Source organism: Martes martes (genome assembly GCF_963455335.1).
Source record: "Martes martes genome assembly, chromosome: 7".
Lineage (NCBI taxonomy): Eukaryota > Metazoa > Chordata > Mammalia > Carnivora > Mustelidae > Martes > Martes martes.
This window is the reverse complement of record NC_137894.1, coordinates 52,755,928-52,771,549: the sequence shown is the minus strand read 5'-3', so window position 1 is coordinate 52,771,549 and position 15,622 is coordinate 52,755,928. Positions and strand designations below refer to the sequence as shown.

General features: G+C 38.8%; 1 protein-coding gene across 1 annotated transcript; it reads left to right on the top strand.

The window, feature by feature from the left end:
* Positions 1-14,458: 14,458 nt before the first annotated feature.
* Positions 14,459-15,400, top strand: LOC308346853 (olfactory receptor 4F3/4F16/4F29-like; the record flags this gene model as incomplete). Its single annotated transcript, XM_080809899.1, has 1 exon — positions 14,459-15,400. The coding sequence occupies exon 1, from the start codon at positions 14,462-14,464 to the stop codon at positions 15,398-15,400; it is 939 nt and encodes a 312-aa protein (XP_080666025.1). The 5' UTR covers positions 14,459-14,461.
* Positions 15,401-15,622: the final 222 nt, after the last annotated feature.

Genomic DNA, 15,622 nt, shown 5'->3' with positions numbered 1-15,622 from the left:
GTACAAGCATTTCTCAAGAAACAAGAAAGTTCTCAAATACACAACCTAACCCTACACCTAAAGGAGCTGGAGAGAGAACAACAAAGAAAGCCTAAACCCAGCAGGAGAAAAGAAATCATAAAGATCAGAGCAAAAATAAATGAAATAGAAACTAAAAAAACAATAGAACAAATCAACGAAACTAGGAGCTGGTTCTTTGAAAGAATTAATCAGATTGACAAACCCCTGGCCAGACTTATCAAAAAGAAAAGAGAAAGGACGTAAATAAATAAAATCATGAATGAAAGAGGAGAGATCACAACCAACACCAAAGAAATACAAACAATTATAAGAACATACTATGAGCAACTCTACGCCAACAAATTTGACAATCTGGAAGAAATGGATACATTTCTAGAGACATATAAACTACCACAACCAAACCAGGAAGAAATAGAAAACCTGAACAGACCCATAACCAGTAAGGAGATTGAAACAGTTGTCAAAAATCTACAAACAAACAAAAGTCCAGGACCAGACGGCTTCCCAGGGGAATTCTATCAAACATTTAAAGAAGAATTAATTCCTATTCTCCTGAAACTGTTCCAAAAAATAGAAATGGAAGGAAAACTTCCAAACTCATTTTATGAGGCCAGCATCACCTTGATCCCAAATCCAGACAAGGATCCCATCAAAAAAGAGAATTACAGACCAATATCCTTGATGAACACAGATGCAAAAATTCTCACCAAAATACTGGCCAATAGGATCCAACAGTACATTAAAAGGATTATTCACCACGACCAAGTGGGATTTATTCCAGGGCTGCAAGGTTGGTTCAACATCCGCAAATCCATCAATGTGATACAATACATTAATAAAAGAAAGAACAAGAACCATATGATACTCTCAATAGATGCTGAAAAAGCATTTGACAAAGTGCAGCATCCCTTCCTGATTAAAACTCTTCAAAGTATACGGATAGAGGGCACATACCTCAATATTATCAAAGCCATCTATGAAAAACCCACAGCAAATATCATTCTCAATGGAGAAAAACTGAAAGCTTTTCTGCTAAGGTCAGGCAGGGATGTCCGTTATCACCACTGCTGTTCAACATAGTACTAGAAGTCCTAGCCTCAACAATCAGACAACAAAAAGAAATTAAAGGCATCCAAATTGGCAAAGAAGAAGTCAAACTATCACTCTTTGCAGATGATATGATATTGTATGTGGAAAACCCAAAAGGCTCCACTCCAAAACTTCTAGAACTTGAAAAGGAATTCAGTAAAGTGTCAGGATATAAAGTCAATGCACAGAAATCAGTTGCATTTCTTTACACTAACAAGAAGACAGAAGAAAGAGACATTGAGGAGTCAGTCCCATTTACAATCGCACCCAAAACCATAAGATACCTAGGAATAAACCTAACCAAAGAGGCAAAGAATCTATACTCAGAAAACTATAAAGTACTCATGAAAGAAATTGAGGAAGACACAAAGAAATGGAAAAATATTCCATGCTCAGGGATCGGAAGAACAAATATTGTGAAAATGTCTATTCTACCTAAAGCAATCTACACATTTAATGCAATCCCTATCAAAATCCCATCCATTTTTTTCAAAGAAATAGAACAAATAATCCTAAAATTTATATGGAACCAGAAAAGAACTCGAATAGCCAAAGAAATATTGAAAAAGAAAGCCAAAGTCGGTGGCATCACAATTCCAGACTTCAAGCTCTATTACAAAGCTGTCATCATCAAGACAGTGTGGTAGTGGCACAAAAACAGACATATAGATCAATGGAACAGAATAGAGAGCCCAGAAATACACCCTCAACTCTATGGTCAACTAATCTTTGACAAAGCAGGAAGGAATGTCCAATGGAAAAGACAGCCTCTTCAACAAATAGTGCTGGGAAAACTGGACAGCCACATGCAGAAAAATGAAATTGGACTATTTCCTTACACCACACATGAAAATAGACTCAAAATGGATGAAGGACCTCAATGTGAGAAAGGAATCCATCAAAATCCTTGAGGAGAACGCAGGCAGCAACCTCTTTGACCTCAACCGCAGCAACTTCTTCCTAGGAACATTGCCAAAGGCAAGGGAAGCAAGGGCAAAAATGAACTATTGGGATTTCCTCAAGACCAAAAGCTTTTGCACAGCAAAGGAAACAGTTAACAAAACCAAAAGACAACTGACACAATGGGAGAAAATATTTTCAAACGACATATCAGATAAAGGGCTAGTATCCAAAATCTATAAAGAGCTTAGCAAACTCAACACCCAAAGAACAAATAATCCAATCAAGAAATGAGCAGCGGACATGAACAGACATTTCTGCAAAGAAGACATCCAGATGGCCGACAGACACATGAAAAAATGCTCCACATCACTCGGCATCAGGGAAATACAAATCAAAACCACAATGAGATACCACCTCACACCAGTCAGAATGGCTAAAATTAACAAGTCAAGAAATGACAGATGCCGGCAAGGATGCGGAGAGAGGTGAACCCTCCTACACTGCTGGTGGGAATGGAAGCTGGTGCAACCACTCTGGAAAACAGTGTGGAGGTTCCTCAAAAAACTGAAAATAGAGCTACTCTATGACCCAGCAATTGCACTACTGGGTATATATCCTAAAGATACAAACGTGGTGCTCCGTAGGGGTGCGTGCACCTGAATGTTGATAGCAGCAATATCCACAATAGCCAAACTATGGAAAGAACCTAGATGTCCATCAACAGATGAATGGATAAAGAGGATGTGGTATATATACACAATGGAATACTATGCAGCCATCAAAAGAAATGAAATCTTGCCATTTGCGATGATGTGGATGGAACTAGAGGGTATTATGCTTAGCGAAATAAGTCAATCAGAGAAAGACAACTATCATATGATCTCTTTGATATGAGGAAGTGGAGATGCAATGTGGGGGGGTTGGGGGAAGGTAAGAAAAGAAAAAATGAAAGAAGATGGGATTGGGAGGGAGACAAACCATAAAAGACTCAATCTCCAAAAACAGACTGAGGGTTGCTGGGGGGAGGGGTGATGGGAGAGGGTGGTGGGGATATGGACATTGGGGAGGGTATGTGCTATGATGAGTGCTGTGAAATGTGTAAACCTGGTGATTCACAGACCTGTACCCCTAGGGATAAAAATACATTATATGTTTATTAAAATAAATAAATTAAAAAAGAAATAAAATGGGCAGAAGGAGTGCCTGGTTGACTAAGTCAGAAGAGCTTGTGACTCTTGATCTCAGGGTCATGTTTGAGCCCCATGTTGGGTGTAGAGATTACTTAGATAAATAAATAATTTTTAAAAATAGGCAGAAGACCTGAATAGACATTTTTTCAGAGAAGACATACAGATGGCCAGCAGACACATGAAAAAGATGCTCAACATCACTAATCAACAGGGAAATGCAAATCAAAACCACAGTGAGATATGTCATCTTACAGCTGTCAAATGGCTAGTACCAAAAAGGCAAGAAATAACAAGTGTTGGTGAGGATGTGGAGAAAGAGGAACCCTGGTGCACTGTTGGTGGTACTGTATATTGGTTCAGCCACTGTGGAAAACAGTATGGAGTTTCCTCAAAAAATTAAAAACAGAAATACCTTACCATTCAGTAATTCCACTACTGGGTATTTACCCAAAGAAAATGAAAACAGTAATTCAAAAAGATATATGCACCCTTATGTTTACTGCAGCATTATTTACAAGAGCTAAGATATGGAAACAACCTAAGTGTCCATCAATAGATGAATGGATAAAGATGTGTTATAAATACACAATGGAATAGTATTCAGCCACGAGAAAGGAGGATATCCTCCCATTTGTGACAATATGGATGTATCTAAAGGGTATTATGCTAAGTGAAATAAGTCAGACAGAGAAAGAGACACACCATATAATTTCACTTACATGTGTTATCAAAAAAAAAACCCCAAAACAAAACAAATGAAGAAACAGGAAACAAACAAAAAAAACAGACTCTTAAATACCGAGAACAAACTTGTTGTTGCCAGAGGGAGGTAGGTGAGGGGGATGGATGAAATAGATAAAGGGGGTTAAGAGGTACAAACTTCCATTTATAAAATAAAGAAGTCATGGAGATGAAAAGTACAGCATAGGGAATAAAGTCAATAACATTGTAACAATGTTGTTTGGTGACAGGTGGGAACTATACTTATCTTGGTGAGCACTGAGTAATATACAGAATTGTTGAATCAGTATGTTGTATACCTGAAACTAAAGCCACATTGTATGTTTATTATACTTCAATTAAAAATGTTTATTTTCATTTTTATTAAAAAAAGGGGGATCACAATCTCATTTTGTTGTATATTGTCAAATGGCCAATCTCCCTCCTCTATTCACCTTCTGTGCTCTTTGACAGAAAGTTGATCTGTGATTTTTGGTCATTTCTTCTCTCACCAACCCAAGGTGCACACAGTTATTTCTAAGAATCCTCAGCTTTCTTCACAAACTATGGCCTTCCATGAGCAAACTGCTGGCAAGCTTCTGTACATGCTGTGCTGTCTCAGATTTTCAGATTTTTCATATCTTTATATGAGCTGCTCCATCTGTCACTGCTCAAAGTCACATTATCACCCAACTATTACCTTTTTGATGAAGCCTTCTTATACTTTCCACTGCTATCTAATTATTTATCTTCTGTGTGGAGTTTTAATACTACATTTATCCTCTATTTAAAATATTTCTTCACATTTCTCCTATTCACAGACTGTGAATTCTTTGAGGGAAAGTCCATATGTCCTCTTCCTCCCCCTTCTGTATAATTATCATCTATAACAGAACTTGGTATATTAGAATCTCAATTAGTGTTTTTAGAAATGATGTGCATTCCTTGAAATTTTCACCCTCTTCTCTACCATCCTGATAAATGGTCTTTGAACATGTAAAGAAAAATATTCTGTCATGAGAACTAATTAGACATTGCAAAAGTCACAAGTGAAACAAGGGATATAACCATACTCATAAAAATCTCATAAATATTTATTTGGCAGAGCAATGGGCATTTAGAGCTAAGAATATTGACGAGACCCTGAGATGGATGAATAGGTAGATTCAGGATAGTGTCAAAAACAAGGAGTTCATGTAAACATATGGGAGAACAGTAAAGATTATTTTCAGTAAAAAGCAATTAAAAGAGGGTTGCCTAGGTGGCTCAGTCAGCTAAGTGTCTGACTTTTTAGCTGAGCTCACATCTTGATCATGGGGTTCTGAGTTCAAGCCCTGCATTGGGCTCCACACTGGGCATAAAGCCTACTTAAAAACAGTAATCAAAATAACATGGAGGACATAGGGAGATGGAGAGGAGAAGGGAGTTGAGGGAAATTGGAAGGGGAGGTGAACCATGAGAGACTATGGACTCTGAAAAACAACCTGAGGGTTTCGAAGGGGCAGGGGGTGGGAGGTTGGGGGAACCAGGTGGTGGGTACTAGGGAGGGCACGGATTGCATGGAGCACTGGGTGTGGTGAAAAAACAATGAATACTGTTATGCTGAAAAGAAATACAACATTAAAAAAAAAACTCAAAAAAACCCACCAGTAATCAAAAGATATTTTCATGAATCTTAAGACATCATTTTCACCTCAAGCCCTGAGGTAAAAAATAAAAAACAAAAACCCCAAACCAAAAACCACAACCTGATAAAACTTATTTATTCATGAGGGAGCTCTTCCCCTAGGTGACTCATTAACAGTCTCCTCTTACATTGCTCTGGGAAAATCAGTCTTATTCTGAGACCATTCCCAGCACAGACTGAAATCATATTGGTGTTCCCTCTGCTATGTGGTACCATTTTTGACTACCCTCTGCATTGCTAATTAGCTATCTCTTTTCCACTCTGGGGGAATTTCAAATAGGTCCATATGCCAGATGTGTGTTTTCTGTTGATGCTGCTATTTCAGGTCTGCTAGGAAACAGGTGGGTGAGAAGGATAGGCAGAACACATGCAATCAAATTGTTGTATTTTGTGTTTCGACTAAGATGTTTACTGGTACTAAATCAGAGTTTGAAATCACCACTGAAGATTTCAAACTGTGATTTAGTTGTGGTCCATGGGAAGAGGGCACCCAGAAGAGAAAGTGTTGATATGAGTAGTTGAGTCAATGGGCAGGGCTTGAAAAATATCTTGCAGAGAACTTACTTTGACTTTTAAAAGGGATAGAGAGGTATTCAGTGTCACGTCTTCAAGGGTAAGAACCATGATGTGGAAGAGTCAGGCACGATCCAGGAGGCACACAGGAGTGTAAATGAATGACATTAGGATACGTAGATTTAACTCAGATTTAGTCTGGCGGTAAACATCCACTTCAGAATTGGTAATAGCGTCTGGTTTTGGTGGTGGAACACAAATTCTACACAAGCAGAATTATCCAATTTAGTTACTGTTTGCCAAAGAAGTAGGAATTGTATGTTCTCTCTTCTTACACTGACCATTTAGTTAGTTATTATAATAAATGACTGGTGGAAAAAATCTGAAGTAATCGCTAGGGTCAAATATCCTAATTCATTTAATTGGAACCTCGTCTTCCTGAAGGATTCAGAAAACCTTGATATCTGGCTTATTTGTGTATCTATTGTTACAGTCAACAAAAAATACTTCCTCAGCTTCTGTTATGTTTTCCACATTAATCAGAGTTCCAGGAATACAGAGAAAAATACACAATTTCTTCCCCGCCTGAGCTGGATCAGTGAGAGTAGGAGATAGAAACCGAAAGTTACATTGCATCACTGCACCTGGAGCAGGAACAGCTGAGGGGTGGAGAGGTAAGTAAGGGAGGAATACCATTTAGGGAAATGTCTTATTAGAAAAGAAGTGGAACGAATGGGGAAAGCTTTGGTTTCTGGTTAAGGACCTGCCATTCTCCATGGCAGATGAGGCTTTATGTCAAGTATTTTCTGAGAAGGAAAACTCGGGTCCTTATCTTTGTGAGATTAGTTTCTTTTTAGGGGCCTTCTACTGGGTTTTCAATATGTAAGATAGTTTTTAATTCCTTTCCTGTATCTTTCCACTTGGTCATGTGAGTCTCTAGTCTCAATTTAAGGGAAGTTTCACTCCGTTCCCTTTCCTCTTTCTCTTTCGCATGATTCTTTTTCTCACTCTTTCCCTATTACTTACTCCTTTGCTTAATTTTTGTTTTCTTTATCCTTAAGTTGTTTTTTCTCTCCACTCCTCACCATCATTTTTCTTCTCTATGTATGTTTTCTTAATCTTCTAAAATATTTTATTTTAAACAATTACGTTAAAATTGCAAAGGTGTTAATTCAAATTAATTTAGCAAACACTAACTTCCTAGAATTGACAATCCTGCTCTCCAAAACTCTCCTAGGGTGAAGACAGAGATGACTCATGCAGAGGTCCTTGTGCTTGGAAACACAGGAACCAAGTCATGCACATGTAACTATACTGCAGGGCAAAAGGTGCTGTGCGAGGTCGGAAGTGCTACAGGAAAGAGAGGGAACAAGATCTTTTTTTTCCCTGCTAGGATAGTGGAGAGGTTTCATGAAATGGGTGGCACTTAAATGGGGCTGTGAAAAACGAACATTTCAAGATAGATGAGGCAGTTTTTTTTTTTTTTTTTTTAAATTTGGAATGGAGAGTCTGAAGAAAAGGAGGAAAAGATAGTTTCAGAGATAGTGAAGGGTCTGATTTAGCTGAACATAGGGTGAATTAGTGCTGGAGCCCAAACACAGAGGCCCTAGAATACCCGGATTATTTTTTAGTCAATGGGAAATCTCCAATTTGTAGTAGTAGAGAGGCACAACTAGTGTTTCTGGAATATTATTTTGCTGTAGAATAGGTGGGGGTGGGCAGAGACTGGGAACCAGGAGCACTCTGGGTTTTGCAGGACCCTTGTATTTTCCATTATCGGCTCATCAGTCCTCACTACTGTATCATCTTGAAGCTCTGGTCTACTGGTTCATCCTCTATTTCTTACTGGTTTCCCTTCCCTGCTTCTCTGGATCCCACTCCATCCCAACCAGATGCTAGACAAATCATGGAAAATTTTGATTTTTTTCTTTTTCAAGTGGTAAAACTGCAGGATGTCGGATGATCTTTTCCTTGGTTTGGGAGCTCTTCATTTGTTTATTTATTTAAAGATTTATTTATTTGAGAGAGAGAGGGTGTGGGAGAGGGCAAACAGGAGGAGGGGCAGAGAGATAGGGAGACAAGTAAACTCCCCATTCAGTGGGGAGTCTGATGCAGAGCTTGATCCCAGGACCCTGAGATCATGACCTGAGCCGAAATCAACAGTCAGTCACTCAACTAACTAAGTTGACTAACTAAGGGGCCATCCATGTGCCCCTCTTTTATTTATATGATGGTGATATGATCAAATAAAAAAAGGGATGGTAATAGGCAGAAATCATTTTATATATCTGCTTGAAAATCTATAGCTCAGAGACCTCATTGACAGTATAGCCACTAAAAGACAGACCTTCTGATCTAGTACAGTTCAAACTGACCTGTTACTACTTTAGTGTTCTTGCTATAACAAGAAGGCTTATTATAACATATTTGTGTCTTCACAAATATTTTTCCTTTTCCCTTCCTGACTTAGAACAATACATGGCCCTTGTATTTTGCAAGGCGAAGCCTTCTTATCTTTGTTTTTTATTTCATCCATTTCTGCTACTCCAGGGCCATATGACCAATTACCTCTGGCTGTTGGGCACTTTCATATTCTCCCCCACAGGTTCCTATGAAACACTCATTTCTCCTCTTTATTTAATCATTAAAAGGTACTTTTATTTTGGGCTCTCTCCATGTATCCTTCTCCTATTTTATTTTTAAATTGTATACTCTCAATAGACTTTCTTAACAGCCTTTTACCTTAACCCTGGGCGATCTGAGTTCCTCCATTTATTATTCATTTATTCCATAAATATTTATGGAGCACATCTGATGTGTTGCATTCTAGGCACTGGGAATACATTAGTGAAAAATTCCTAGAAGTGCCTTGCTTTCAAATACCAATTTTCTTATTATTGATCCCAGAAACGCTGAAATAATTCATTCCACTGCAACACTACCCGCCCTCTGAAATAATCTCATTTCTTGACTTCTAGAGTTCTCAACTCTCTAGTTCTCTGGAAACTTATTTCCCTGTTTTTGTTTGTTTGTTTGTTTATTTCTTTTCTTTCTTTTTTTTTTTTTTTAAAGATTTTATTTATTAATTTGACACAGAGGGAGATATAGTGAGAGAGGGAACACAAGCAGGGAGAGTGGGAGATAGAGAAGCAGGTTTCCCGCAGAGCGGGGAGCCTGATCGGGAGCTGGATCCTAAGACCCAGGGCTCGGTCCTAGGACCTGGAGATCATGACCTGAGCATGCAGATGCTTAACAGTTGAGCCACCCAGGTGCCCACCCCCCCGCCATTTTGGTTTCTTTTTCCCAGACTTTAAATCTTGGGCTTTTCTCATAGCATATTTGACTTTTCCTCTAGATATATATATTTCTTGTGGCTTCAATGCTCATACTTATGCAGATGGTTTCTAAGTCACCTCTCTATGAAGTGATTTATAACTTTATTTATGACTTTATGATATTCAAAGTGATTTTAAAGAAGCCTTAGATTCTTTAAAAAACAAACAAAACATTACTTTGCAAGTATCAAGTTCCTCAACTTAAATCCCCAAAATGCCTACTTCCCCATCATGGAGTATTTCATCCTCCATAGCCTGGGGCCTCCTAGGGCCTCTGCAGTCTGTTTTCTATTTATCTTTACCTTTTATCTCCTATGTTCCTCCTACACAACCTTGCATTGAAAGCATAAAAATTGTTCTCTGCCCAAAACTGCTTGCTTACTCTCGCCTCTGTACATGGGCATGTGGGCATGTACTGTTCCCTGTCTGGAATATCCCTATCCATCTTCTTTTTCTGTTATTTTTTAAAAAAATTGTGAAATATTCTACATACAGAAGAGTGTATAAACATAGGTATATTAAAAATAATGTGAATTCCTGTGCACTCATCACTCGGGTTAAATGATAGAGTTTTTCTAGTACCTCATAATGCTCCTGTGTTTCTGTTTTTGTTTCTCTCCTTCCTTTACACAGTTCACCTCCATGTGATTTTTGTGTTAACAGTCTCTTGCTTTGGGATGCCTGGGTGGCTAAGTTAAGTGTCTGCCTTTGACTCAGGTCATGATCCCAGGGTCCTGGGATCAAGTCCTGCATCAAGCTTCCCACTCAGCAGGAAGTCTGCTTCTCCCTCTGTCTGCTGCTCCCCATCCGTGTGCTCTCACTCTCTTTCTCTCTCTGTCAAATAAATAAATAAAATACTTTTTAAAAGATTTTATTTATTTATTTGACAGAGAGAGATCACAAGTAGGCAGAGAGGCAGGCAGAGAGGCAGGCAGAGAGAGAGGGGGAAGCGGACTCCCCACTGAGCATAGAGGCTGACGCAGGACTCGATCCCAGAACCCCAGGACTACGACCCGAGCCAAAGGCAGAGGCTTAACCCACTGAGCCACCCAGGTGCCCTAAATAAATAAAATCTTAAAAAAAAAAAAAAAGCCCTTGCTTTTTCTTTTCCTATTATTCTGCCATTTATGTATGCAAAGTAGGCAAAAGCAAAAAAAAAAAAAAAAGTACATTGATTAAAGTTGAATACTACTGGATACTGGTACCTGGAGGTCCACCTTTCAATTCACACTTTACATGTCTAGACTAGAATCCTTCATCTCCTGCCCTCTCTGTCACCTGAGCTTCCCTCCAAGGAGGGACTTGCTGTGCAGCCTGGGGGAGTGCTATCAGCAGACAGCTCTGAGGCCACACCCTGACCAGGGGTGGATGACTGAGTGAAGGGACGTATAAGTCCCCAGCTATTTTCACCCAACTTGGGGCAATATGATGGAGCAAAACTCCCTCCAGGCCTCAGTGTGGTGGGGATTTGTCAGGTCTGCATCACAGTTAGACTTTGTCTTTTGCCCAATCCTGACTCCTCTGACTTCTCCTTAAAGGTGTTAATCTCTCATGACCATGTTGTACCCTAACCTCCACCTCAGCATGCTTTTGGGAAACCCGAACTGCTACACTGTCCCACTTTTCCTCCTTTTAGCATAAATATATATATATATATATATATATATATATATATATATATATATTTTTTTTTTTTTTTTATCAGTTTTACATCTAAATCCATGGGTGATAGGGGCACCCGGGTGGCTCCTTTGAGTAAGTGTCTGACTCTTGATTTTGGCTCAGGTCATGATCTTGGGGTTGTGGGATTGAGCCCCACTAAGGCTCCATGCTCAGTGGGGAGTCTGCTTGGGATTCTCTCTTTCTCTCCCTCTGCCTCTGCCCCCCACCCCCTCTCATGCATGTGCTCTCTTTCTCTCAAATAAATAAATAAATCTTTAAAAAAAAATAAATCCATGGTTGATATTACCCTGAAAAATTTTCTTTTTCACACTGCCCCAGTCAAATTTTAGTATCAACATTATGTTCTTCTCATAAAATAAGGTAGGGGAGAAGGTTTTCTCTTTTTCTATGCAATTTTGGTAGAATTATAGTTATTGGTTCCTTGAATTTTTGGTAGATTTTGCCATTAAAACTAGAGTTATGTTTGCGGGAAGATTTTTAAAATTCTATTTAAATTCTTTAATCTCTTTAATGCAGTTATACTATTATTTCGTTTTCCTATCTTATCAGTTGTGGTCCCACAGAAAACAGCACACTCAAGTAGAGTAATAGGGCAAGATTCACAATGAGTAGACTATTTAGAAAGATGAGGATAGGATTAAGGAAAGCGGTAAGGTATGGTGAAGCATCCCAAGGTGGTTGTTGGGATCTGTAAAGGAAGTTATAGATGTAGGAGAGGACTGACCCATTAAACAGAAATGCAGACATTGCCAGCCTGAGGCCTAGAGGGGACTGTCAGGAGACAGATATCCTTATCTTTCACCTTCTCTTCCTGGTCTCCTGTTTCTTGTTAATGCCTCTTACTGACCAAAACCAGCCAACAGTGACAGCAGGGATGCCCTGCAGTTTATGCAGTTCTTAAAGGCCCTCCCCAGAGGTGTGTAGCAGGATGAAGAGGGACAGTGGATCCAGAATGTCCAACACAGTGAGTTTTGGTAAGTTATGTTTTACTAGATGTTTGTTGATATTATCAAAATTTTGGAATGTGGCATAAATTTGTTTATTATAGTCTCTTATTATGCTTTCGATGTCTGTAAATCTCTGCTCACATTCCTCTTTTGTTCTTGATATTAGTTCTACGTGCCACCTCTCTTTTTACTTGATTCATTTCATCAGAGTCTTATCAATTTTACTTGTCTCTTCAAAGAACAGCCTTTCTTTCTGTAGATTCTTTGTAGTTTATTTTTATTTTCTCTTTCAATAGAAAATGTTTTTGTTTTGTGGTTGTGTTTATTACTTTTAAAGATGGATACTTAGCTCATTAAGTTTTAAATAATTTTAAGCCTTTTTTTCTTTCTCTAATATAAGCAGTTAGACTATATATTTCCCTCTAAATACTGCTTTGTTGCATCCTACAGGATTTGGTATAAAATATAACTCAGTTTAAAATGTTTTCTAATTTCCATTGTGATTTCATCCTTGACCCAAGAGTTATTTAAACTGTGTTATCTAATTTCTAAACACATGAAGATTTTCTAGGTATATTTTGGTTAGTGATTATACCTTACTTGCTTTGGGGCTGGAATATAGTTTACATAGTAGTAATTTTTGAAATTTGTTAAGATTTGCTTCATAATACAGCATATGGTAAAGTTTTGTAATGTTCTGTAAATGCTTGAGTATTCTGCGTATATTGGGGACAGGGAATCTATAGAATTTATTTTGATTAATCATGTTTTTAAACCTTCATTATGCTGACTGATATTTTGTTGGTTTTTCCTACTGTTCACTGAAGGAAATGTGTTTCACTCTCCCACTGTTTCCACAAGTATACAGAATTTCTCTTTCTTTTTGTAGTTCTGCCACTTTTTAAAAAATTTTTTTTAGGTATTTTTAAGTCCCTGTGCGCTATCTAGTAGAAACAACAATTTATCGCCACATAATACTTAGAAACTTTGTTTTTCTTTCCCTCCAAAACTCTATTTAACCTCTTTTCTATTTCTCTCTTTAAGTGACTTCCTGACATCAGAAGAGAACCTATGGTGAAATTTTAAACAGAGTCAGTAATAACAAGGGAAGTTGGTGGGAGATGACATGAGATTAGGACTGATAAATTTAGAGCCTATTTCAAGTCTACTCAAGTTTCACTGTAATCATGATTTGACCAAATGAATAGAGGTGGTAGTTAATTTTCAAAATTTGTACCTTTTTTTTTGAAATCTACCTATTTATCTATTTATTTATTTATAATATTTTATTTATTTATTTGTCAGAGAGAGTGAGGGAGAGCAAGCACAAGCAGGGGGAGTGTCAGGCAGAGGGAGAAGCAGGCTTTCTGCTGAGCAAGGAGCCAGACGTAGGACTTGATCCCAGGACCCTGGAAGCATGACCTGAGGCGAAGGCAGATGTTTAACTGACTAAGCCACCCAGGCATCCCTCGAAATCTATTTTTTTTTAAATATTTATTTATTAAGAGAGAGAGAGCTTGTAAGCAGGGGAAAGAGAAGAGGGAGAGGGAGAGGAGAACCAGACTCCCTGATGAGTGCCCAGCCAGACACAGGGTTCCAGCTCATGCCCCGGAGATCATGTCCATGATCATGATCATGAAAGCAAGAGTCCAACACTTAACTGACTGAGCCACTCAGGCACCCCTATATTCCTTTAAATAGTATGGTGGCTTGGTACTGTGTCAGCTTCAATAGATTGTTACATACTCTACAATTCCTTTTTCTTTGTGTTTCCAGCTAGAATACATTGTAAGGGAGAGTCTTTTGTGATATGGCTAGGTTAAAGTGAAACAGCAGCCATATTTGTAGCTCATGCATGTTGTCATTTCTCTGCTGGCTTATCTCATCAGTATGAGGCAGTGGCCAGGATTGCAACTGCCACACCTCCTTTGGGATCCTTCTTGAGCTTCTCTGACTTGTGTGCCAGCTGTGTGTTCAGCTCTGTGGTGGAGGGCTCTGGCTTTTGCAGTACATCTGCATTATCGAGGTTAGAGACAATGAGCACTGACACTAATTTTCATCTGCCTTTAGCTTTCGCTTGTGGGTTCCAGTTTCTTTTTGTTTTCCTCCACTTTACATTCATCTTCTCTTCCTGGCTTCCCATCCTGTGGACATCAAGCTACAGCATCAGATGCAAAAACAACAGACTTACAGAGACTGCTGTTATTAGCTTCCATGATTGTGTAAGGTCAAATCACTAATGAATCCCTTAGTATGTTATCTCCTAGTGGTTCTGCTTCGCTAATGGAACCTTGACTGATATGGCCAGTAATCCCAATTTCTTATTTTTTCCTTTTCTTTCAGGCAAATTTGGAGCCCAAGGTGACTGAAACCATGGGGGGAGGAAATAATTCAGTGGTGTCTGAGATTGTGTTGGTGGGACTCACCAATTCTTTGGAGATGCAGCTTGTCCTATTTCTAGTTTTCTCTGTGTTTTATGTAATAGGTATTTTAGGAAACCTCCTCATTGTGCTCACAGTGATCTCTGACTCCCACCTACACTCCCCCATGTACTTCCTGCTGGCCAACCTCTCCTTTATTGACATGTGGGTTTCCTCCATTGCAGCTCCCAAGATGATTTCTGATCTTTTCAAGGAGAGAAAAGTAATCTCTTTCCAAGGCTGCATTGCTCAGATGTTCTTCATTCATGTTATTGGAGGAACTGAGATGGTTCTGCTCATTGCCATGGCCCTTGACCGTTATGTTGCTATATGCAGGCCTCTCCATTACCTGACCATCATGAACTTCAGAACTTGTGTTTTACTTTTGGTGGTAGCTTGGACCATTGGGATCATTCACTCATTGATCCAACTTGTATTTGTTGTAAACCTGCCATTTTGTGGCCCTAATGAAGTAGACAGCTTTTACTGTGATCTTCCTCGATTTATTAGGCTTGCCTGCACAGACACGTACGGATTGGAGCTCATGGTCACTGCCAATAGTGGTTTCATCTCTCTGGGAACTTTTTTCATTTTGGTTATTTCCTATATCTTCATCTTGGTTATTGTTTGGCAACGTTCTTCAGGTGGCTTGTCCAAGGCCCTCGCTACTCTATCAGCTCACATCACAGTTGTGGTCTTATTTTTTGGTCCATGTATTTTTGTGTACTCATGGCCATTTCCCACAGTACCAGTGGATAAGTTCCTTGCCATTTTTGATGTAATTATTACCCCATTTCTGAACGCTGTCATCTACACTTTCAGGAATAAAGAGATGAAAGTGACAATGAGGAGGATATTCAGTCAGGTGTTGAGCTCCAGGAAGATGTTTTAAGTGATTTTGATATCAAGAAAGACACGCATCTCTAACATTTCCTGTCCCTGCTGCAGACATGAATCCAACAAAACACAGTACCATGGATGCTCTACTTACTAGTTTAATTATTAATTCCAGGACTTTCTTAATGAGTTTTCTGCCCATAATCAAGGAGGATATGATGTTCTTTCTTATGTAATGTGATGGAATAAGAAGTATTAATATACAATTGTTTCCACA